General features: G+C 44.6%; 1 protein-coding gene across 5 annotated transcripts in view; it reads left to right on the forward strand.

The window, feature by feature from the left end:
- Gga (ADP-ribosylation factor-binding protein Gga) overlaps window positions 1-25,412 on the forward strand; it is a 61,900-nt gene that overhangs the window by 27,865 nt on the left and 8,623 nt on the right. For all 5 annotated transcript variants that reach the window (XM_065424536.1, XM_065424518.1, XM_065424525.1 and 2 more), the window contains exons 9-13: window positions 500-619; window positions 3,605-3,742; window positions 13,878-14,210; window positions 15,092-15,203; window positions 22,345-22,583. In XM_065424536.1, the coding sequence (XP_065280608.1) occupies window positions 500-619; window positions 3,605-3,742; window positions 13,878-14,210; window positions 15,092-15,203; window positions 22,345-22,583 (942 nt within the window). The remainder of the gene's footprint in view (window positions 1-499; window positions 620-3,604; window positions 3,743-13,877; window positions 14,211-15,091; window positions 15,204-22,344; window positions 22,584-25,412) is intronic.

The raw sequence follows: 25,412 nt of genomic DNA on the forward strand, positions 1-25,412 counted from the left end.
ACATTGATGTAAATAATTATTGGATACAAGTTAAATCTAAAACTTTTCTCGCTGACATCAGCATGTAACTAATATACTCCTATAACAAATATTGAATACGATGAAGGTATTTTTTTTGTGTCAGATTTAGCGATGATAAAATGAGTTTGGGCTGTATACTTAATGCCATGTTTTGGCTATTGCTGGCCACGTTGTTGTTCTTGATGCCATCTCTACAGTACAAACCATCCCATAATAATCGGTTGAGTTTGTTTTGGGATGTTGTCCACGAATGCTTACTGACAGGTTGTTATCCACAAGGGCTGTTATAGGGGCCTGAGGAGTCGCTTTAATGCTGAATCATAGAAACCTCAACTAAACTAAACTCACGATTTAACGAAGTGTTTCGCTCCACATATGACTTCGTGATGTATTAAGGTAATGTTTTCATGCCATTTTGTAATTGTGGCCATATTAGTAGCTGTTTCCCACCAGCATAATTCTGGTTCCTTGTGCTCAGACGAGATCCTGACAGCCAATGACGAGCTGACGAACGTGATCAACATCTACAAGAAGACCATGGGGCTCGAGCCAGCTGTCAACGGAGGGAGTTCCACCACCGCCTTTAACGACACCCACGGTGAGTTTATATTCGCCTATTTCAGTGTTTGGACACTAGAGAGATGCTGGATCCGTTAAGTAATGCCCTAGTATTTTGTACTTGAACAAGCTAAGGGACGTACAAGTTAGAATGCATTGGGAAACACTGTGCCTCTCACTGAGAAGGCTAGCAGGTGTTTTTGCGTATTCAAGATTCTGCTAGCATGGTGGTTGCGACGTTTTCTGCTTTTTTTTTTTCTCCTGAAGTGTACACAAGACCATAGCTCTTGATGAAGTGGCTTTTAAATCTCTTGCTTGGTGATAAGGCCAGATGGAACTCTGGGCAACCAGTCTGTGTTTGTCATATTGTTTAACCCTTTCCGTGCCAAGTTTAATGAAAAAACATTTTTCTAATATTCAATATTCGATTCAGTATTTGTCTTTTTTTGTCTTGATTCGATGCGATATTCAATTCAAAATCTACTGTTCAGTATTCACACACTCCTAATTATTTCCCATAATAAAACTTCAGTTGGTAGTTCCACCCTCGTCCTGTCATCTTCTCGCTTATGTATGTTATGTCGTCTGTTGCAGCTTCACTTCTAACCAGGAAAGCTAGTTTTTCTGTACATTTATGCCAACCGTGCTTGCAAAAAATCTGTTTTCTGTGAAGTGTGTGAAATCTGGTAATCACACCAGAATGGTGAAGTGACTGCCACTCACCTGTCTATGGCCCTTGAGGGACAAAGGACACCCATGTGGGCGAGTGAGACTTATCCTTGGCACGGTAAGAGTTAAACATTGTTGCAGCGTGATAGCTGTACGCGTGGAAGAGTTGGAGGGATTATTTCTAGGGTATCATTCTGTTACATGAATAATACACATGATCATACCGTAATCAGTTGCAACACCACTTTGCTGTACATAATGCCTCCAGTGACCCTCGTCATTGATTCATTATTGTTTTATAGCGGCACAAAAGTGCTTTGGAACATTCACAGTCAACAACCACCACCTCAACTTAGGTGCAAATTTTTTCACACTCATTGCTTGTGATGTATTTTTCTTGATAGAAACTTGAATCACCTTATAGGATTTGCATGGCTAGAGCCACATTTAAGGCTTGGATCACATGAAATAGTTTAATCGCTTGTCCGTAAGGGTATTGCAGTTTATGGAAACAAATACGTGCTCAACAAGGCTTATGCCATCATCTTGTGATGCTCACGTCAACTAGGGCACACATACCTATAATCCAAACAACCACACTCCATTGGTCTGCTGGTGCAAAGGCATCGGCAGCAGCAACCATTAGAATACACAGTCAACGTCTGATTTTTTGGACTCCCGAGGGGCCGCGAAAACGTCCGAAAAAACCTGCCTTTTACTGCCCTTAAGAGGAAGCTTTAGCTCGGGCCCAACTCCGACGTGGCCTGTTCAAATACATGTAAAACAAAGGAACACTTTTTTTTAGATAAACCCTGGACAATTTTAATGAAATTTGCTGCATTTGAGAGAGGAAGTTAAATTCTAGTGACTGTTGGAAGCGGAACTATGATTTAGTGCCTGAATTTTGTTAAAAGAATTTTTGAAAATTCGAAAGCTCGAGAAAAATAGAAGCACGAAGTTTACAAATTAATAGCTCTGCATCAAGAACAGTATAGTGGCTCTGTAAACGGCATCCATTAGATCATTAAAAGCGGACAAATGCTGCATGTCAATTTATATATTATGTGAATTAGTTACGTGGTGTACATGGGTTCTGCATAAGTTGTATTTACATATCACTACATTTCTCAGATTCATGTGTAACATATCAATTTTATCCGCTTTAGGTTTGCTATCAGATGCAGTTCACATAATTGTGATATCATTTTTCATTGCTGAGTTACACAGCTTTAAACTTGATAGTTTCGTTTTCTGAAGATTTGCAATTTTTGTCAATTTTTAATAAAGAATTTATGACCCAAATCAAATATTCGAAACAAACAGTCACTAGATTTTAAGTTTTTCTTTTAAATGCAACAAGCCTCATCAATTTGGTGCTGTGGTTATGGAGAAAAACAAATTCTCCTTTTACATGTATTTAGATAGGAGCACCCGAGCTAAAGCTTCCTCTTAAGGGCTCAAACCGCCACAGGCAATGCCAAAATAGCTCTTAAGGACTTCCAGTGCACTTATTAGGCATATCGGTGCTCGTACTGTGACAGGAGATGGTACGTGCACGCGTGTCTAATTAAGGAACACATACCGTGTCTCGTGACGATTGCCTCTTGTCACTCTTTGTATGCTTCACCGCATAATACTGCTGTGATGAGGCGAAGCTGACTTTTGGGAACTGGCATTATGCAGCGTGTCATGCTTTCAGAGCTTCTAAGCCACTGGCAAGGATTACAAAGGCGGAGTTGGTGCCATTGCTAACAGCGGTAAATTGTTTTGATTAAAAACCCGCCACGGAACAGAAAAAAGCTTTGTAGCGAACGTCAAAGTAGCTAGGCCTAGCGTTGCCGCGGTGGTGGCTATGGCTGCCGGCGGATCTGTGTGCGACAGCACTGGTATGAAGCAGCGAGATAATCGAAATAGTGGTGGTGGTGGCTTCGATCAATGCTGTTTCAGACCTGTGGTCATGGCAAAAAGCCTAGAAAAGGCAAAGGCGAAAGGTTTCTGTCTCCGAAATTTCAGACTTTTTTATGCATTGATTCTATGGGGTACCGTGGCGGTGTCGCGAAGGTGTCCGAATTATCGGGCATGTCCGAAAAAACGGGCGTCTGGAAAATCAGTCGTTGATTTCTTAATTTTTTCTCCTTCTGCATAGGCAGTAGCACAACACAAAAACGTTTCTCAGGCATGGTGGCCAAAAAGAGCATTGACACTGCAGCTGCCTTCGATGTTTTTGGTGTTCCATAAACTGTGATATGTTTTCAGATGGGCCATATCTCTGTATTGAAAGATTAGCAAGTATGTGTATTCTCACCCCCTACATCTTGTAAACTTATGCACGCTTTGGGTGGGTGTCGGAATGCAGCTGCATCAACTGCGCCGGTTGCTGTTGCGGCTGCTGGCTCCCTGCTGGACCTTGGCTCCCCGGGACCCGGTGTTTGCGAAGAATCCAAGAAAAACCCCATCGATCTCAGCCTGCTTGATGACCAACTACTTGCGCTCGGTGAGCCTCCGTGACTCTTGTTAACATCACCAGGCAGGTCTGCTTTAAAGGAGTGGTGAGGTGAATTTTCTGCATGGGTTAGACCATGTTAGACTGTCATGTTCCAAAGCTATGGTTTATTTGTGAAAGCCACAAATATTATGTGAAGTGTCAGTGTTCTCGATCGACAACAGCTGTTAGTCGCTTAATGACATCCAACAGCATGTCATCGGTGTTGTCCAGGGCATTTGTTAGGCAGGACTAGGTGCACACAACACTGTCATTGGATAATGAATGGCAAGCACTGGACATCCGAATCGCATGCTGGTGATCACTGTAGTTGATCTGTAGGAGTCCTTGCCTGACTGTCGGCCATTCACTCGTTTTTATATTTTCCCATCGATAGCGGCGTCAGGTCATCACGCCATGTTCGCAGATTGGGGTGGCCGACAAGGCCTGTCTCTTGCGCCACCCATTTGTTCCAGTGGATGGCCCCACCTGTATTACAAGGCACTAAAAGCTCATCCGGTTTTGCAGATATGCTTTCTTCGAAAAATAGCAAGCCTTTTCGCTTCGTGAAGCTACCCACGTACTTGCGTGGGAATGCCCCAAGCCCCCCCAACTTCCTTTGCAATGTACTGTTTCCACAGTTATCAGGAGAAGTTGTGCACAATGCTAGTGAAAAAAATTCCACCACAATGTCTTCAAACTTCAGCACGAACAGCGCAGTGGTCGCAGAATGAAGTTTTCAGTGAAAGTCGACAGTTGCACCCATTGGTGTTCTAGTGTTTTACTTTCTGTGCGCAGACTCCGAATGGCACTGTGGAGCCATGCTCCCATTCGCTTCCGCATATTCTATCTCACCGTTTTCAGTTGAAGCACTTAAGTCAAGCCAGAACCTACTAATTTTGCACCCCCGAGGAAGCCGTAATGCTTGTTTGGTAGCATTTGCAAAGTTTGCGCATTTACAGTGGCAGCAACCAATATGGCTATCTTTGTTTTCTTTATTTGTCTCATAGTGACGACATTTGAAGTTGTGCCACAAACCACTATATAAAACAAGGAGGCACATTTCCACAAATTTTATTGCAGAGTAACTTCATGTTATTTCAGTTTTTAAAGTACTTGATCAATAGTAGCAATTGCTAACAGTTGTTGAATAGCAGATGCTAGGCTGCTTTACATACTTTACATATTCATAATTTAAACATTGTATCTGATCAACAAAACACCACAGCAAAAGAGACACACTTGCTCTCTTTTAATCTGGTGTTGTTCTTGCTAGCACATCACAAATCACAAAAAAAGAATTGATCAAGAATGTTTGTTCTCTGGGTTACTTGTAGGTTTCTTAAATGTGAAATATTCTTTAACTTTTTCCCTACCGTGCCAATTGGGGATCGTTAGCCCGCTAACAATGGTTGGAAACGCCACTTTCAAGATCTTCTGCACCGTTCAGGGATAAACTGTGCTATCGGACATGCAGAAGCAGAACTATATTTTCGTTTTTTCAGCAGTTGGCTTGTTTCCCGCCAGGTGGCGAGTTTTGAACATGCTTTGAAGTTTCATGATCACCAAAGTAGAAAGTGAAAATGGCCACCTGTTATCGATGGTTTGAAACACTGCTTTCGAGACCTTCCACACTGCTTACAGACACACTGTGCCATTGGACATGGAGGAGGAGAACTATATTATTATTTTCTAAGCAGTTCAATTTTTTTCCCACCCAGTGGCAATTTTTTAACGCGCTCCGTAGTTTTGCAATAGTCAAAGTAGAAAGCAAAAATGGCTGCCTCCGGTAGCAGCTCACGCGCTTTGAAAGGTCGCAGATCTCATGATTCTGCGGTGTCTGTGGCTGATTGATTGATGGATGGAGCAGCAGCGAGTCTGAAGATGTTGCCTTTCTGTCGGACTTTGGCTCCGAGAGCGATGACGATGTGAACCAGTCTGGAACATCAGTGGCTGCAGCCCAGCACGCCCAACTGTAGTTCTTGCACTTAAAATTTTTATAGTGAAATAGCTGTTAAATGAAATTTTTTATTTTTACGGAGATAATGCCTATTAGATGGCAATACATTTTCTGTGCCATATTTACTCGGATAATGATCGCACTCGCATAGTGATTGCACCCCTGAATTTTGTCATCAAAATTCGATTTATTTTCCTTTCCCATGTAATGATCGCACCCCGAACATGCCACAGTAATATGTCGTGTGCCAAGCCTAGCTAATGATGATCGCGCTCACCATTTGTTGAGTGCTGTTGACTGCTACGCGAACGACTCTTCCAAGACATACCAAGCGGTCTGCACATGCTGAACATTCTCAGGGTGTCTACCAACCGGGAAAACCGGGAATTCTCAGGGATCTTCAGTAGTCTGAAAAAACTCAGGGAAAACTCAGGGAATTTGTGCTTCTATCAGGGAAAATTAGCTGTAATTTTATTGAAAGGGAACCAAAGTCACGGTAATGCTGGCTTGAGTAACAGAGAGGTATCATAGAATAAATGAGGAATTGTAACGAATGGTCTTTGACGCCGTGTCGTTGGCTGGAGGAGTTGCCAGAGTACAGTCAACGAGCGACTTTCCGGACGGACAGTTTCGCGGCACCACTACGTATCCCATAGGGCCAATGTATAAGAACATCGGAAATTTTGGACACCAGAACCCTTCGCCATACGATTTTCCGGGCTTTTTGCCCCGACCACAGGTCCGAAACAATATTAATAAAAGCCACACCCGCCGCCATTTTAATAACCTTGCCGCCTCGAACCGGCACACTCGCACGCAGATCCGCTGGCAGCCGTAGCCACCACCGCGGCAATGCTACGCCTTGCTGCTTCGAGATTCGGTATTAACCTTCTTACTGTTCTGTGCCGTGTTTGTTATTGAAAGAATTCGCCGCTGTCAGCAATGGCACCGACACCGCCTTTGTGATCATCACGACTGGCTTCGAAGTTCGGAAAGCACGACGCGTTGCATAATGCCTGTTCCCGAAAGTCATCTTTGTCTCATTACAGCAATGTTACGCTGTGAAGCATAACAAGTTCGGGAAGGGGCAACTGTCACGGGACACAGTATGTATTCCTTAATTACGCCCGCGTGCACCTGCCATCTCCCTTCACAGTACGAGTACGGATATGCCTAATAAGTGTACTGACAGGCCTTCAGAGGTTTTTCGGACGTGCCTGTGGCGATTTGAGCCCTTAAGGGCTGTAAAAGATATGCATTCATTTTTTCGGACGCTTTCACAGCCCCTAGGGAGTCCGAAAAATTGGACGCTGATGGTACAACTGTCGAAGAGGATACTTTAAATAGTCCGTGTGGCGAATGCGCAGCCGAAGGAGAACAAGAAGACAAAGGGCGTACACACTGAGAAATGAACGGGAAAGGAAGCATGCTGCCATTTTTTTGAAGGAGCTTGCACTCTAAAAGCAAAGTGTTAGCTGACGCCTAGATGTAGATGCCCTTCATCCAAGCAAAAAAAAAAAACTCTTTAAAACAGTGAAACGCAACACTGAGTCATTGTGCGCGCGCTGAGAGCATGTCAGGACAGTTGAGGTTGGCTTACCAGCTATTGCTAGAAAATCTCACTTGTGATAAAATTCGGGCCTTAAACCAATTAGCAAAATTGCTGTGAGTTGATAGAAATAGCTCATATTCGAAAATGTTCTGTATGCATCTCTTATTCGTATTTGAAAATGTTTGACTCAATTTGCAATGGGTTTTACTATTTCTGTCGAATATATTTTATTCGCTGTGCATTTTACGTAACCCCTCCCTTGTGTTTTCTTTTTGAATAAAATACTACCCCTTACTATTCAAACTGGATTAAATTGTTTTTATTTTTTTAACATGCTTACTAGAGAATGACACCATTGGGTGACATGATGTAGGGAGCCCGTCTTGATATAAAACAAACTTCTGTGTCGCTCAAGAAATATTGCAAAGGCACTCAGGAAAAACCTGGAACACTCAGGGAATTTGGAAATGTCAACTTGGTAGACACCCTGATTCTTAAGCAGATGCCCCATTTCATTCCTTTCATCACTTTCCGCACTTCCATGAAAAAAAGCTACAACCAAACTTGCCTTGGCTTTATTATTTGTGGGCTTTATAATGGTTGTGGTCAACAACAACTACAAAAAAGGCGCTTTTCGATTCTTCTCGTCAGCACTCGTGGGCACGCAACAAATTGCAAGCGGCAACGATAGTAGCCACGTTTACACTGATACGTTAGAAGTGTACCCTATTCATACGACGATGCTTGTAACTCAGCTAAGATATTCGCCCACCCATAGCGGAAGCATGCCGTATTAAGATCGTAAAGACAAATGGCGCAGTCTCCGCAGCGTGCCCACCATGGGTATCTGTCACTGGCAGCTAAGCGCACCCATCTCTGTTTCTGTCATGGTCATGGCTGCGTTATTGCCACAAACTTGCAGATAGTAACAATATTATTCATTACTGATACGGAAGAAACTGTTTCAATGCGCGTAATGTACTCGCGAGAAGAAGAAAAATATAGCATTCGGCGCGTTCGGCTTGCTCCGCCGGCTGCCATTTTTGTTTTGCTGTCCCGCACTGCTACAGCGGCAGGCGCCTATTTGTTGACCTGTTGTCATCCCGCAGCAAATAGGGGACGGAAAAAAAATGTTTTCTTTTCGCGGGAAATTTAACCCGCGTAATGATCACACCCCTGAATTTACGTCAATCTTTTTGACAGAAAAATGTGACCATTATGCAAGTAAATGTGGTATATCATAACTTTTGTTACATGTTTTTCTTAGCAAATAGAAGCGTGTCTTTATAAACTTTGTTCAGTTTTATCCCACAACCTTTATTCTGGCAATTTATATCCTTTTTATGACATAGACGTCGTTAATAAAACATGCGTGAAAAGTGCACTCATCCAGTTTTTGTTTATCTATTACATATAATATTGAGTGCAGTAGTTCCTCCAGAAAAATAAATCTGGCGTAACCTACAAAAAACACCTGTTTTTTCCCATGGTAGGGAAACAGTTAATAAACACCACTATGGTTACACTGAAGTGGTGGGTTCCATATTTCCTTTATTTGAAGGAAATGTCGATTCCGGTTAATTAGATTTTTCGGTCAATTCGAACCCAGCTGAATGATCTCACTGGCACCCATGCATCACCATGGACCCAAATCAATCCTAAAATTGACCTTCACAGGATAACTTGAACTTGACCAGTCAGCATGCGTGTGCCTGACCCTTATGGTGACCCAAATAGCGACCCTCTAGTGGGACCATCCATCTCGGCTAAACACGTGTCACCTCTCATCAAAAAGGCCTATTTTCAGCCTGCCCTGGATATATTCTAAAGCAGTAACCGTAAGTCACAATGTATGATTACGGTACCTGCGTAATTTGAACATGTGCCGTTTTATTTTTTTTTTAAGAAAATTGCGCTGATAGGCTCCAACAAAAACGCCTTTGCGGAGTTTGAAAGCTTTGCCTTATAACAATAATGTATTGCGGCGAAGCTGACTTTAGAAAACCAGCCACTCATGTGCAATGCATATTAGACCATTGTCTATAGACCGTTTTATCGGCGAGGAGGAATGTAGCCTCGAACCAGCACGCCGCGCCGCTCTCCTCCTCGTACTGGTATATGCTGATTACGTCTTTGTGCCCAGCGGCAGATTGGAAAGATAGCGGTTTAATTGCGAATAAGTGCGATAGTAACATGTTCTGTCCGGGATTTCTGCGATGACAAATGACTCAAGGTCGAAAGGCTACCACTCTGCTGTGTTTGGCTGCAAAAATAACTTTCGGAAGCAAGTGTGAAATGCATCTTCAGCCGTGGCGACTTCATGGACACCGCTGCTGCAATAGCAGAGAAGTGTTCGCGTTTTGTTGCCAGCATAAACAGAAAGGAATCGATGCCATCGCGTGTATGTTTAGAAGGTTTTGTTCCCAGTGAGTGCTTGGCGACAAACTCGGAACTTGGCACCCATGATCAAACTGGGTGCCACTATGAAAGAAACTATGAAAGAAAGGTGCGCATTCGAGTCGGTCAACTATGGCAAATGTTATGAAGTTAACTATTTCTTCATGCATGCACACTAAACTTATTTTGTACAAACATGTTCTAAGATTATCACGCTTGGCAAGCAACTTTCTGGCAGAAGTTGACCGAGGACGTATTGTGAAACAGTACGTGCCGACTAAAAAATGGAGGTGTGTTCTTTTCCATTCTATAACCAAAGCCATGCCTACCGTGTGCCGGCTGGCTCTAGTTTGCGTGGGCTCTCCCGTGCTTCCGAATCTCACCGGCATTCTGTCGATGCCAGTCATCGTACGCTGTATTACTGAAGAAAATAAAGTTGCTGTTACAAAAAGTAGTTGTTCGTATTTCATCTCTCTTGAGTAGGCGAGGTGCCTTTGCACACACAAGCACCATTCGAGACCTAAGAGCGTGCATAATCTTTCAACGCGTTGTGTGCATCTGGTTGGTCATGGCATATTTGTGGCCACTATTATAAGCTCATTTTATCCAGGTTAATAGCCCTTTCAATCGAGGTATATTACAGTTCGTTATTTTGTAAAGCTTGATACCCAGGTGCCAGATAAGCAATGTTTAGAAAATCGTACCATGAAAATTTTAGGAGCACGAAAGCTAGCAAAACGGGTTTCCCCGGAGCTTCATGGTTGCCTAGATTGGTACATATGCCGGTGCGGCACACCGCATGACACCTGGGGACACCTCTTGATTGTTGTCGCATGAGGGATACGTATAGAGCTTAAGGGGAGGCCCTGTATCACCAAACTCTTTTTTTAAATTTCTGAGTCGATTTTGATGAAACTTGTTAAGTTGATGAATTTCCATGTGCTAATTCAAGACATACTTTCTGTTTTATTACGCAATAAATATATTTCTAGAAATTTAAGAAATTCATAATAGAGGTGGGCTATTTACTAAACTGTATATGGTGTTCTTTAAAACTGATGGTAGCGCTAAAAAGGAATGGACACACGAAGAAAAGACGACACTACGACGAAGAAAGCGTTTCTTCGTCGTCGTGTCGTCTTTTCTTCATGCGTCCGTTCCTTTTTAGCGCTACCATCAGTTTTAAAGAATGCATCACCAACTTGTATATGGTGCATCACCATATGTATATGGTGTTATATATGATGACATATAAAAAGTAATCTTGAGTAATAGGAGTATGCAGTAGTACAAGAATAAATGCTCTTGACTGATTGGAACCAAAGTTGCAGCATGTCAAACGTTTTTGAAGTGTGGACTCGTAACACCCAGGAAAAAAAATGATTAGTTTTTTAATATTTCTTCCGTGATAGTTGTCTACATTATATGCCAACTGCAATCTGTATTTGTCTGCCTTTCTGACAAACAAGCAGTTATTGTGATAGGATAAGTAGAACCAGCGATATAATCACTCCAAAACAGTGACGCCGCCAGAAATGCTGTTTTGAGAAAACGACGAAAAACTTTCCACAACCTGTTTATGATGATTACAGCTGAGGTTAAATCAATCAAGGATGACACAGGGATACAGTCAAGCAAGAATAAATACCATACCTCTATACCAATCTGGAGCAATGGAAATCATAAAGGTATTTGGGCCAATTTTCAGCTCCAAAGAGTAGGGACTCCCATTAAGGCTAGACATACAATAATTACAATAGCAGGTTACGTGCAAACATTACGTATTGACAATATTTAGACTTGACTCACCTCCTATTTCGATCGTGGACAGATCTGTGGCAGTGCCTCTAGGCCCGTCGCTATTTTATATTGCAGCCATATCGAAGCTAAAAGCTTGGTGACGACATGCTAAGAAGTTTCCCAATCCAAACAACTTGTTGACACCGCACGGGAAAGCGCGAAAACTTGCCACTTGTCATCAACAACACATTCGTCGTGCACCTTCCAGCACAATCCCACATACCAGCATAGTGCCATACGATAGACGGTGCTGTGATTGCAAAATGGCAGTGCCCTCAATAAAACAGTCTACATCTACGGCTAAAAAATTAGGTGCACGTTAGATTTCTACTTTGTTTAGAAGCCCTAGTGTCATTTACACGTATGTTTTCTACTTTTTACACATAGAAAGTGGGCACGCATTTTATTTGGGGCTTGTTAGGACTGGGAAAATACAGTCGAACCTCGATATACTGAACAGCACGGTGATCGCGAAATAGTTCGATATAGCCAGAATTCTATATATAAAATCATATGAAAAAAAACTTGTGCATATCACAGAACCACGGGCGCGATCGGGGATCAGTCAGGAGCGCGCATTTGATTGCGCCACACGCAATTATCGTAGGCCGCGCCTATCACGTCAGCCGCACGAAGTCGGTGCGGTCTAGGCCAGTCGTGCGTGGCGCAACCGAACGCGCGCTCCGAACAACGATCCCCGATCGCGCCCCGATCGTGGCACAGTAAATACTCACTTGAAGCTTCACACAAAGTATTTAGTTGGCTGAAAGTACTGTAGCAGCTTCTTATTGGCAGCCGCATGCTTAAACATGGAGAGCCTCACATAGTCTAAAAGATCCGCAAGCGATAGGCCAGTAGCGGCGTAGATGAGCCAAAGTAACTGCAGCCTCAGTTGAAGTTGGCAGTGGGGCAACATCAGCGAAACCAACTTCGGCAGCGCCTTCGTTTGGCTGCTACTTATGCTGCGATCTTCAAGTCCGTCAATCTAAGCATTTTGAAACACTATCAATAACACATCCTTTGGTGTGTATGTCTGCCACACAACCATAATCGTCATCTGTCTTGCTTGCGTTTCCTTTCTTGAAAACGCTGCGCTCGATACTTCCCTGTCGAGAATGATCTGTCATGCTGATAACGTGCATGCCGTTCGTGACTTGGAGTTACCGGGCTCGCAGCGTTATAGAAAGGATATGTGGGCAAGACAGGTGACGATTATCGTTGTGTGGCAAATATACACCCCAAAGGATGTGAATGTTTTTTAGCGTGAAGTATGAAGTGGCGTGTGCCCAGGAGGCGTCTATGAGTGAGCCCATAGAGCGCGCGCTGTCGCACGCTTTTGTGGTTGCAAACCGCTATTCCTTGCGAAGCGTGGCAATCGCAGAGCGCAGCACGAATAAGTCGGTTCGACAAATGCAATGCGTCGTTGACAAATGTCGTTGACGTCAACGTTAATAGTAGCGATGGTTGACGTTGTCTCATGTGTATGCCGCAACATTCAAATAGCACCCTCGGCGCGATCGATGTGTGCAGCTATAGTGCGCAGCAGTCGGGAACGGCCATCGCACCCCCGCTATCTTTGAAGGTGTTGCGGGAAAGCTCAGCGCCTGTCAACAGAGCGCACGTGGTCTAGGGTGGCAGAGTTCGATATATCCATTTTACGTCCGACCCCGTTCGCAATAAAAAAATTAGAAATACATGTGATTTTCCAGGTGATATAGAAAGTGTTCGATATACGCAATAATTCGATATATCCGCGTTCGATATATCGAGGTTTGACTGTACTGCCAAATGAATTGGTGATGTGGTATGGTGTATTTGCTCTATCTTTAATTCAGACCACCGAATAATTCTATCAATTTCGTCGTTCTGTCAAATTTGAATTAACGGAAAAGTACCGCATTCAATCAAGCAGAATGCATCGACGGGCTAATAGTGCATGTTCATAATAACGTTTAGCACCTTGTCCTGTCTCCCTTCTTGTGTTGTCCGGTTTGCACTAAAAGTTATAATGAAATATTTGGTATTTGATTTCATATTTTGAGGCAGAATTTTCTGATTATTCATATTGTTAGAAAATTTTGCTGTTCAAGCACTCCTATATTGTTAAACAAATTCTCAAAACAGACAGTTGAAACGTGGACAAGGTATTACCGGCTATGGTTGCTCAGTCAGTGTCTGTGGTTTTCTGCTGCCCAGCACAAAATACTGGGTTTGATTTTTAACCACAGTAACTGCATTTCGACGGGCCGAAATGCAAAGATACTGGTGTACATAAATTTAGCTGCACGCTAAAGAGCACCAAGTGGTAAAATTTAATCCGGAGCCCACCAATATGGCATCTCCCGTAGGCCCAGTGTTCCTTTGAGAGATTAAGCCCAATCAATTGATCACTCCATCAAAGACAAATTGTTAAAGCTGTGTTTACTTTGGGGTCGCAGGCATAGGTGATCCAGGCCCTCCGACTGCGACTAGCAGCATGGCAGATCTGGGCTCCCTCTTCTCACCGGGGCTGCCCCAGGGTAGTGCAAATGCCGGCGCTGGTGCTGGGGGTGCGGGGGCTGCCCCGTTTGCGAGCTTCGGGAATGCCGCTGCCCCGTCGCGGCTTCCGGGTTACTCCCCGTCGCACCAGGCGATGTCGCAGCCCACTATGCTGGCGCCCAGCACTGCGAGCGGCCTGCTGTCCTCCCCGCTGCGGCCGACGGCCTCTTACATTCAGCAGGGGAACCACATGAACAACATTGGCAGTGGGAGCAGTAACGCCGCCTCCACAGGTAATGGGAGCAATATGAAAATCGTGCGGGGTCAGTGTAACACAAGGGCTCCTTTTGCTCGATTCTAATCCTTTCATATCATCCACCATTTGTGACCGGTTGATCCCAGTGATAAAGTGGCTGGAGGTTCGAGCTTTCCAACCACTGGCAAAATGCAAAAACAAAACAGAATAGGAACAGAATCAATACATTATCACTGCTTACGGTCAATTAAATATAGTTTTGTCAAGGTGTACTGTCATGGGCAAGTAATGTGATGCATAGTGTAGACAACTGGTGCTGTAGCAGAATAGGTCCGAGGGTAGACAAATCATTTAAATACAGCACAGGATTATGTTGTGGGATGAGATTGGGAAATTTTTTTAGCATTAGCTGGGGGAGGCTTTTTCCCTGCAGTGGCCATGAAATAGGCTGATGGTGACGGCAGGTGGTAAAGGTATCTCGGCACATATAGAGCGAGGATTCCACTGCTCGTTTCATTTCCCACACTGTCGGCTGCATGGCTCAGGATTGGCTGCATCACTAGGATAGCTGAACACTAAAGTACTTGTTCGCGTTGATATGAGCAAACATCAAAGCGCATGTGGGGGAGCAGTATTATTTTCAGCTCCTTCAGCAAGCACAATGCCCCACGTGCTTCCCTTTTAAAAAGCACATTCCACACAACTTTAATTTTTAATGTTGCTAATAAGGAAATATCCGGAGGTCATAGTTATCGTATATTCGATTGGATTAGGAAAGCTTTGTTGTTTGAACCCCCCCCCCCCCCCCCTCTCCCACACACACACTTTTTTTTTTTTACAGAGAGTGTAAAACAACCTTTCGCATCTGCTTAGCATGCAAGAGTTGCAAAACCGTGCTGCCATTGCCTTGCCGTGCAGGTGGATCTCTACTGAGCAAGTCACGCGGCCTGGAAGAACTGGATGCCCTGGGCCAGTCCCTGATCAAGCAGGCTCTGCCGCATAACCCAGGCTCCCAGGGAGACTTCCCCACGTGAGCACTGCCCGTGTGGCACTTGTGGAGTCACCCAAGTTATTATCCTTGCGCTGGCCGGCGATTTAGCAGCTGAAAAGTCCTTCTGAGAGATGCAAGGTTGGCAGGCATTTACGATGGGGGTCAGAGAGGCAGGGAAAGGTCGCCGTTGAAACAGCTGAAAAGATGGAAGAAGGAATTGAAGGAACAACAAGATCTAGCCCTGAGCTGTGATAGAAGCTTACAGCAGAATCTCGTCAATTCGACCACTGTTGTTGATTTGGTTAATCAAATCATTTAAGGGGGGACGCGGGTCTTGAAACGGCAAAAAATCACAAAAAAGTCGATTTTCGGAAAAGTGCAATTTCGCTACGTTTATACATTCAAGAATCCCTCCGCGAAATCTAGAAGCTAAATTTAATCGGAAAATAATAAAAAATCGCGCTTAAAGGGGCCAGGGTGAACGCGAAATCAGCATAATTTGGTCAAAAATGTTCAAACTTCGCGCCGTCACCATTTGCGAACGCGGTGGCCGATGGCCGCCATCTTGCGCTTGTTTTGAAGCTGTTTTCTTTGTGCGCATTTTGCACCAGTTCAAAATGGCGTCGGTGAAGGGAAACCGACGCTATCGCGTCATTTCTGGAGGATGCGCCCCTGCCGCCGATTGGCCAAAGCGCGCACACCCCCGCGCGCCTCGCTCCTATTGGTCCGGTGCTCGTCGGCGCGCGCTCGACCGCTCTCGCGTCTCGCTACGTTTGTTTATATGTGGTTTCATCGCGCCGCTGTCTACGTTTGTTCAGCCGCTTGCTTCGCGACGTTTGATAAGATGCTCATTTCGCTGCCCGGATGGCTGGAAAAGATTGTCGTCTCAACGCTACTACGCGTCAAGCGGCTGTGCAATGCGCGACGGAAGGCGGCTAGGCCTGTCATACTCGCGGATTTGCCGGTTGCTGGTCTGCCTGGACATTCTACCGGATCGAGTTCCGAGCTGCAAACTGGCGCGTCTAGTGTCAACACTTCGTCCGCCCACGCCACGCGTGTTGGCACAGATCGTGCAGGCACCGTTTCCTTCACGACTGAAGAAAGTAGCGAGCGCGCAGCGAGCGCCGGAAAACGTCCGGAGCGCCGGACCTTCGAAGTGCTAACTCCATCAAGAAGCGAGAAGCCTCTTTGAGCGCAAGGAAGCTGGCCAAAAAGCGGCAAAAAGATAGGATGTATCTAGATTATGCCCCTAGTGAATTTCCTTGAGATTGTATTGGTATGTTCTCAATAAAGATGTTGCAGAACGTTTTCCCTTGATTTCTCAAAACAACAATTCCGACAGACTTCCAATTTTGGAGGTAAAATAGCTTCTGTCCTATTTCAGCTATCAACATAATTTTTTTTTTGCCAGAAAGATAAATGTATGCAGTAAGCAATATGCACCTTTTCAAAGCAGCACTCTTCTCAAAAAGTTTTTGAAATGGGTCACATGCTTGACATGTCAAGATGGCATTTTTTTCTCACAACTTTGATGAGCTCTAACTCTTGCTCAGATTAGCCTAGAACATTGAATAATACCTTATGGCACTCCCTGAACATCCTAGATAGTCTTTATACTCAAATTACTGTGTTAGGGTTTTCTGTTTAGAAGCTAATTTTCCTCCAAACAAAGGACTCAGCTTATACAATGCATTTGGAGTATATCAGAAACTACTTATCCTATGGCAAAATTAATTATATTTTTAGAATCTGCATATTAAAATACACAATGTGTGAAAATTTCGTTGAGATCTGTCCACAAATAAAAAAGTTGTATTGCAAGTGTAGCCTCCCCCCTTAAACCTAGGTCCTGAGGCCCTGCCGGAGTATATTCATTATTTAATGTCAGCAAACAGGCGTTAACTCAGACATATTTGACCGGGCATTGGTTAACACTCTTGTGACCGGGGGGCAATCGGTAGTTTTCAGGTGGTCTAGGAAATATTTATTTTTCTGCCACAGAAGATGCTTGATGTTAAAGTGTATGTTATCAAATTGCAGAGGAAGGAATTATCTTTCAAACTGTAATAATTTTGACAACACATTTATTCAGAATAGTATGAAAATTATTTTTTTTTAAATTGTAACATAAGAGAAAGATCGATAAAAACATTGATGCTGCTTTGCACAAAATGAACATAAAAAAATTTCAAAATATACATATTGAACATAAGGGCCATATGCAATAATCCTGCAAATATGAGCTCTGTACATACCAAATTTCTTTACATACATAGGAATACATTAGCCCTAGTGAACCGCCGCGCTGCGAAGCGCTGCCAGACCCGCTGCCAAACCCGCTACCAAGGTCCACTTTCATCTGTCCTAATGCACAAAACTTCACTTTCTGCGCAGCTGCCGGCCATTAATTGCGTAATTCGGTCCCGCACAAATGATATTGACACCCTGCAGATAAGAACTATGACCTTTAGAGCACGCTGTATACACACACCAGATGAAACAGTCCGAGAAGAAAGTGAAAATCACTGGTGGGTGCCTGTTGGTTGTCTGGAAATTCGAGCCCAGATACATTGGAATCCGTTGAAATTTGCTGTTTCTGTTTAACAGCGGCGCGCGATGTCGACACCATCTTCGAAACTGTCAACGCTCATCACCTCGGCTACGATGGCACTTTAAAAATCCCTGTGCGGTAGGAAAGACAAGCATGAAAATGAAACCGATAAAATACTGTAGAACTTCGTTGATACGTTCCCATTACGTACGTTTTCCCGGCGCCAACATTCGCGATCGAGAACGCAAAAAAATGACCCAATAGAGTTACGCTCATTTTTACCAGTTTATATGTTCCCAGAAAACAAGATTTTTCAGCACCAACATTCAGTCTGTTGCCAAACTGTGATCATAGGATACACTTTTGTGCCACTTGACCTTGTATAAATAAGAAAATGCACAAGGTGCATGTGATTGAGAACAGTATATAGCTGCCCACCACGGCAGCTTTTCTGCAATATTAGCCTGCCCTTCTCACATGAAAATGCCGGCGTTACTCACTTTCTCATTTCAGTAACAGCAAATCTCCAAGGTATCACCGCCAATCCTATTGTGATAAGTGTCTTCACCTATCTGTTTCACAGCGCGCGGTGCCATTGGAAGCGTAGCACACATTTTAAATAGGCGATAACTGAAATGTGGTGCCGTTCCCTGCTGCAGACTGCAATCATACTCTGGCTGCTATGTTTCTGAACATTTTCTGGCTGCTAGATCCCATGTGAATAAGAAAAGGTGCAAGACGCACCCAATCAAGAATACTATATGGCTGCCCATCTCACGTGAAAACTACGGTGCAGACAGTCTCTTATTCCTGTACCAGCAGATCTCCACTTGGGTTGTCGGGATTGGTAGCGCAGACCAGACAGCTCAACCAGACAAACAGATAGCAATAGAGTTTACCAAGTTTATTCTACTTTGCTGTTGGTGTAAATTTTTGACAGTGACCTAATTGTGATCACACTGCCTTTTTAAGTGTCGTTTTGACAAGAACACCCAAGGAAAACGAAAACACATCTGCAAGGCTAGGTGAAGCTTTAGAAAATGTTGCTGCCAGGGTCCGCTTATCCTGTATTATGCAAACTCTACTGCTTGTACCGGAATACTGGACATGGTAAAATTCTCTATAATTTCATTTACTGCTGCCACACATGACGCTGCATTGGCTACATGCCTTCAGAACTGCGTGGTCACCATTATAAGGAAAGAATAGTCGCCATCGATGCTTGCATGGATCAGAAGTACAGAATCCGCAGTGGCTGTGGCAAGCAGTAGTACCATTTTGATTTAGTTCAAGAGTAAAGGCATAGGCGAGGTGCGCATATTGTGACAGACTTGGCGGAAGCTGTCGAGGATTAAAAATGATCCTGTAAACAGCCCACATGCTGGCAGCAAACCTGCAGGCTGCATCACAATAAGCTATCTCTTCCCAACCAGCTCACTGGAGAAAAAAAAAATGATTGTGAAGCACGCACGGCAGTGAACAGCATGTCTACTCAGATGATGACGTTGCTCTCACACCACTGCCACACTGCAAAGGAAGTCATGAGGTACTCGTCCATGCGAGTTATGAGAGAAGAATTGAAGCGTTGAAGCAAATTTTTTGCTAAATAAAAAATTACGGTTGTGGATTTCTTCAGTAAATAATAGTATAGGAATTAACTTTATGCAAGATAAAATATGACAGTTGTAGATTGCTTCAGTAAATCAAACTATTGTTATGGAACGATTAGTACATAGATGAATGCAGTGCTTGGCAGAGTGATGAAGAAGACGATAAAAATGTTTAAGCATGGTGCAGATCAGCCATCTTCTCTTGCCTTAATTTCTTCCACATATTCTGTAAATATTTCCTTCGCCTACATCTCTCCTTAGTCACACTTTGGTAGAAGTGGGGGGGACGTCACGCCTCGCAACAAAACTCCACAGTGGCGATCGTTTCATACATCTGTCTGCAATGGCGGAAGACACAGTGCCTACATCAGTGCCCGCCACTTCTACGGTCGTGCTGGCAAGTTCTGTGCTTCCCGTGAACCGGATGTTTACAAACTCATGAGTGCTAGCACCTGGTGGGACCCTACCCTGATGTTGGAAAATATTATATTCTAGTACATCAAAGGCACTGCGAGAGCATGGTGCGATAACCACTAAGCTGAGCTCGGGAGCTGGGACAGCTCTAAAGAAAAACTGTGAAATTTCTTTGGGAAGTCCATTGGCTGGAAGTTTGCTGCGAAAAGATGCTCGCGGCATGTGCAGAGATGTCTACAGAATCATACGCCTCATACATAGAAGATGTGTTGTCGTTATGCTGAAAGGCCGATGCCGAATTTCTGAAGGCTGACAAGGCTGGACATATCTTGAAAGGGATTGCCGATGATGGTGTCAACATTTTACAGTGGTGGTCCAACTGCGCCATTTGCGCCATTCTGCTACGATTCGACTTGCCTGCTCTTGGCTGCGCCCACTCAAGTGCCATTTGCGCCAACTGCGCAAAAGCGCGGTATTTTCTCATTTTTGTGGCAATGCAATGTTTTCAGTGAGGTTTGCAACTACAGTCAACGAACGATTTTCCGGGCGCCAGACTTCTCGGACATGCCCAATGATCGGACACCTTCGCGCCACTGCCATGGTACCGCATAGTCAATGTATAAGAATGTCTGAAATTTCTGATGCAAAAACTCTTCGCCGTCCCATTTTCCCAACCTTTTTCCATGATCGTAGATCCGAAACGGCATTAATCGAAGCCACCTCCGCCGCCAATTTTATTATCTCGCCGTTTAGAACAGGCGCTCTCGCACGCAGATCCACTGGCCGCCGCCCACTGCCGCGGCAACGCTGCGCTAGGCCACCACAGCTAGGCCTACAACTACTTCGACGTCCGCAACCAAGCTTCTTTCTGTTCGGTGCCTTGTTTTTCATTAAAGCAATTCGTCGCTGTTAGCAATAGCGCCGACTCTGTCTTTGTAATCCTCCCCCATGGCTTCGAAGCTCCAAAAGCAAAACGCGTTTAAATAATACCGGCTTCTGAAAGTCAGCTTCTCCTTAATACAACTGTGTTATGCGGTGAAGCATTGCAAAAGTGGAAGGGGCAATTATCACGGCACACAGTATGTACTGTATTCCTTAATTACACATCCGTGCACTCGCTTCCCTGTCACAGTGCGAGCACCGATGCGCCTAGCAAGTGTACTTGCAGGCCTTCAGAGCTATTTCAACGTTTATGTGGTGATTTGAGCCCTGGGGGCAGTAAAAGGCAGATTCGTTTTTTCGGACGTTTTCGCGGCCTCTAAGGAGTGCGAAAATCTGACGTTATGAATCAACTATACGAATAAATTCAACATTCAAATAATTCATTTCGCGACTCAATTATTTGCTACTCTGTTTTTGCATATTAAATGAAATATTCGGCTGAGGCCGATGCATTGCACGTAGCCTAACCGGGCCACTCAGATGGTTTCGGGACAGGAATGTCCGGGACAGAAACAGTTACGTGGCTGAACCACAATCTGATTATGAGGCACGCCTGTATTGGTACAAGGGTCGTCCCGGTCATAAACTCTAATCGAAACTATTCTTATACCCGTCACCGACAAAGGGAACGGCGACGAAAGCAGCGCTCATGTGCGAAGGTATAGGGCCAATTAGCCACTGGAAGGCACGGAGATCGTATCATATACATGTTCATGCACGCGGATTCATGCGTTTGCACATGCAGTTCGGAACCTTCTGCCAATCTGCAAGCTTCTATGCACGATTGCAGTAGCTGCCGGCTTTGACAGTTGTCAAAAACACATATACATGATCTCGGAACCAATCGCCGGTTAGCCACTCATACGAACATATTAGCAGCAAGCTTTCCGTGATGACTTGTGGAAAGCTTGCCGGTCAAATCGGCTAACAGCCAATTTTCGCCTTGGCACACTGCCTCAGCCTAGTTGGGCCTAATCGGTAGCGCTACGAATGGTCAGTCGGGTATAGGTGAGAAAAATTACGGTTTTGCGCGGAATCGACTGATACCTATTCGCGGATGCCACGCGACACAAGGGAAGGCGGCAATCTGCCTCGCAACGAAAGCGAGTGTACCATCTTTGCGACATAGCGCACAACGGTACTCATTTTGGCACTGTTCATAGACACATAGTCTTGTCAAGCTTCTAGCATTGTTTTAGGCCTACTAATACACATTTTGTCCGGTGCGGTAAAGTCAATCAAAGCACATCGGTCATTTGGAATGCACTAGGACATTGGCCATCACTTTTTGTCTTGTGCACGCATAACGGCACAAATTATTCTGGCACATTCGTAATTTTGTGCTGCCGTTCGCTTTGTGTCTTGCGTCACTCTTCACTCACTGATTGCACAGTAATAACAAGCTTTGCCAAATGGCTACAGATTACTGCCGTACTACTCCAAATGCTCCAAAAAGACAAATTTTTCTGCTCCAAAATGAAATTTTTCCTGCTCCAAAAATTGCTCCAAATCCTAAACTGGCTGGGCCACCACTGATCCAGAGTCAATTCAGAAGCAATCCAGAGTCTCCCGCTATGGCATGTCTCATAATTATATCATGGGTTAGGCAGGAAAAATCCCAGAATTTAATTTCTTATCTAAGTTTTTTTCTTGTCGCCCGCAGCACGCCACAGAAGATTCCGCTGAACCAGATATCACGGCCCCTGCTGCCGGCTGCGAGCTCCAGCAGTGTTCAGGCTTCGGCAGGAGTCTTCCAGTCTGTGAATGTTGGCCCAAAGACGCTGCCCCTTGGACCATCTATGCTGGCCCCCATGGAGGGCCATCCGCCGGGCTCCCCTTCTAAGATGGCCACGGATGACATGCTGAACAACTTGTTTGTGCCCTTGGAGCAGATTCAGCCTGGTGAGGAAGGGGTGCTGCTCCTGCTGCTGCTTTGGCCATGTGCCATGTCAAGTGCTGTCGCACATACTTTGACTGTAAATAGACATGTGCAAATACCAAATACAATTGAACCTCGATTTAATTAACTTCAATATAACGAAATTCTTTGTATAATGAAGTTTTAATTTTTCGTTGCCTCTTGTCCATAGAAGACAATGTATTTAGAACCTCAGTATAATGAAGTGTGTCTATATGTGATTTCAATAAGAATGAAATTTCATTGCCACCGTAAAGGAAAACTGAGACAAGTGGAAACTTCCATGGATGCAGATTGTCATATGATTAAGTTACAAGCGGCTTCTCACCTATGCACCTATCAAATTGCACGCCGTGCGACAAGAGAGACTACCAAAAGTGGAACAGTGTCATGCTCCGTATAAAGTCTAAGTGTGATAAGATCCTATCACACCCTGCACATTGCGTGCTTCAGGTGTGAGTGAAAGGGTGCGAGGGCAAGCCAAGAAAGATGGTGGCCTCACAAGTGCCGCATTCCCGTGCAAAGGGAAAGAGGGGGAGGAGAGCAGCCTGACGGTAATGCAATGAAGCATGCGTGAGGAGGCAAGAGGGAGTGGGGGTAAGTTGGGGCGCAACTCACTTCCTGGCGGAGCCGTGGCTGTAAGCACGGTTGAGCACATACGCAGCCGCGCACCCTGTTTTAGTGGTGATCTGCCGCATGTGCGAAGAGTGGGTGTGCCGAGACGGCATGGCATCGTGTAGTCTTTGCACACATTTAGTACTGGAGGTTGTGTAAACTCAAGTTTTGGAGACTCATTGACAGTGCAGGAGACCCAGTGCACTCCGGATGAAGCCCTGGCCGTTTTGTTTTAAAGTGGAGTTGCAGTCTTACGCTACGTACGTTTTCGGCACCGCACCGCCGTCGAGCTACCAGTAGAGCTTCAACGCGGTATATGGCACAAGTGTTCACTGCAGGGAGTGTCCGTGTGTTTTTTTTTTCGGGGTACTTTTCCCCGATATCTGGCCGTGCGTGCATCCCTTCCAAAACGTTTTGCAACTAATTCGCTAGGGCAGGGCGCATGCACCGTCGCACCCTGAGAAAGGTGGGTTGGATGTTATCGCACTTGGACTTTATACGGAACAAGATGCGGCTTCACTTTGGCGATCGCTCATGTCGTTCCGCGCGTGATTTGAGAAATGTGTCTGCCAGCAGCTGCTTGTAATTCAGTCATTTGACGATCTGCATCTGCGGAAATTTCCATTTATTCTTTTGACATTCCTTTCCTGTGGAAGCGAAATTTTGTTATATTGAAGTCACATACAAACACGCTTCGTTATATTGAGGTTCTAATTACGTGGTGTTCTGTGGACAAGAGGTTATGAAAAGTTAAATACTTTAGTATGTCAAGAATTTCATAATTGAAGTTCATTATACAGTAATAACTCATTAACTCGAAGTAGTAAGAACCGGAAAAATTTCGAGATAAGCGGATTTTTTAGATAAGCAAAGTTGTGCACATTGCCGTGAAAAATCGAGTTCTTTCAAAAAGAATCACTACTTACCAGCTTTTCTACAGCAGCTCCTAATGCTGTTTTTCGTAAAGGTTTGAAAGGTTTTGTTGCACTGCCATTTATTTAGCAGAAAAGAACTTCGTAATGTTGGACTGATTTGCGGTCGCACTCGGGCCTAGGAAGGTGTCCTCAAGCTGCTTGACACATAGCATCAGCTGATCTTCCCCACCATTGCACTCGACCTCATTTCGTAGCAAGCTTAGCAAACTCTTCGTTTCGGCAGATGTTGGCACCTTTTGAGGTGGTTCGTTGTCGTCGCCATCGTCTTCGCTGTCCCCTCCGTTTGTGGACATTTGAACGATTTCGGCGGCCATAAGTTCTGTCACCGGCACATCCTGCTCGCATGGCATGTACTCGTGAAAGGTCTCGTCGCTTTCGGTGGCACCATTACCAGTAAGCTTTATCACCTCTTGGCAGAGTTCCCCACAATCTATGAATTCATCTCTCTCCGCCTCTGGAAACTGGCGCCGCGAGTAAATCTCGCATGTGCAAAGCAGTTGGTGATAGCCGCTGCACGAACTTGCTGCCAAGCGCTACAGAGAGATGTACTGCTCCCAACAAGTCAGTTTCCTTAATTCCAGTTCAACGCATTCTTAACTAGAGCTACCTTCCTTTCTAGCGTTAGCAACTTGTACTGCATTATTGGTGACATGCTCACCGCACTCATGCTAAGTTGCCGTTCCTCACAGCCAACGATAAATCCGTGCCGCTTGCGTTGCATACATTAAATAGAGATCACACCTCTGAGAGAAAATCACATGCTCTGCACAAAGCGAACGAGACAAACTGCGCCAAGGGTGCTATCGCAGAGCCTGCCTCTGCGCATGTCTCTTCCCACATGGTGTGCCACAGGGTTGCTTGACAAGGGTGATATGCCACTAGGCTCCAACTTCATGTTCGAGGAAAACACCGGCTTTGTGGTAGGTGTGGCTAAAGGAGAAAAAAAAAATCGAGTGACGTTAGGTGCGGCAGCATCGTGCAAATCTTGTGAAATGGTCCAGCGGCGGAATTTTCGTTTCACTCTCAGTCAAGATTTTGAGATATCTGCAGTTTGGCCCAAAAATACTTAGGGATAAAGGGCAGCAAATGCATGCGATGCATAGGGAATGATTTGGTGCCACGGAAAATTTCGACTTCGCTGATTTTTCACGATGTGCGAGTTTGAGTTAATGAGGTATTACTACATTGAGGTTTAACTGTATTACAGCATCTCTCTTAGCTTGTATGTTGCTTGGGGATGTTAAACCTTCCTACAGCCAAACT

This window comes from Dermacentor albipictus, chromosome 8 (assembly GCF_038994185.2).
Source record: "Dermacentor albipictus isolate Rhodes 1998 colony chromosome 8, USDA_Dalb.pri_finalv2, whole genome shotgun sequence".
NCBI classification, from domain to species: domain Eukaryota; kingdom Metazoa; phylum Arthropoda; class Arachnida; order Ixodida; family Ixodidae; genus Dermacentor; species Dermacentor albipictus.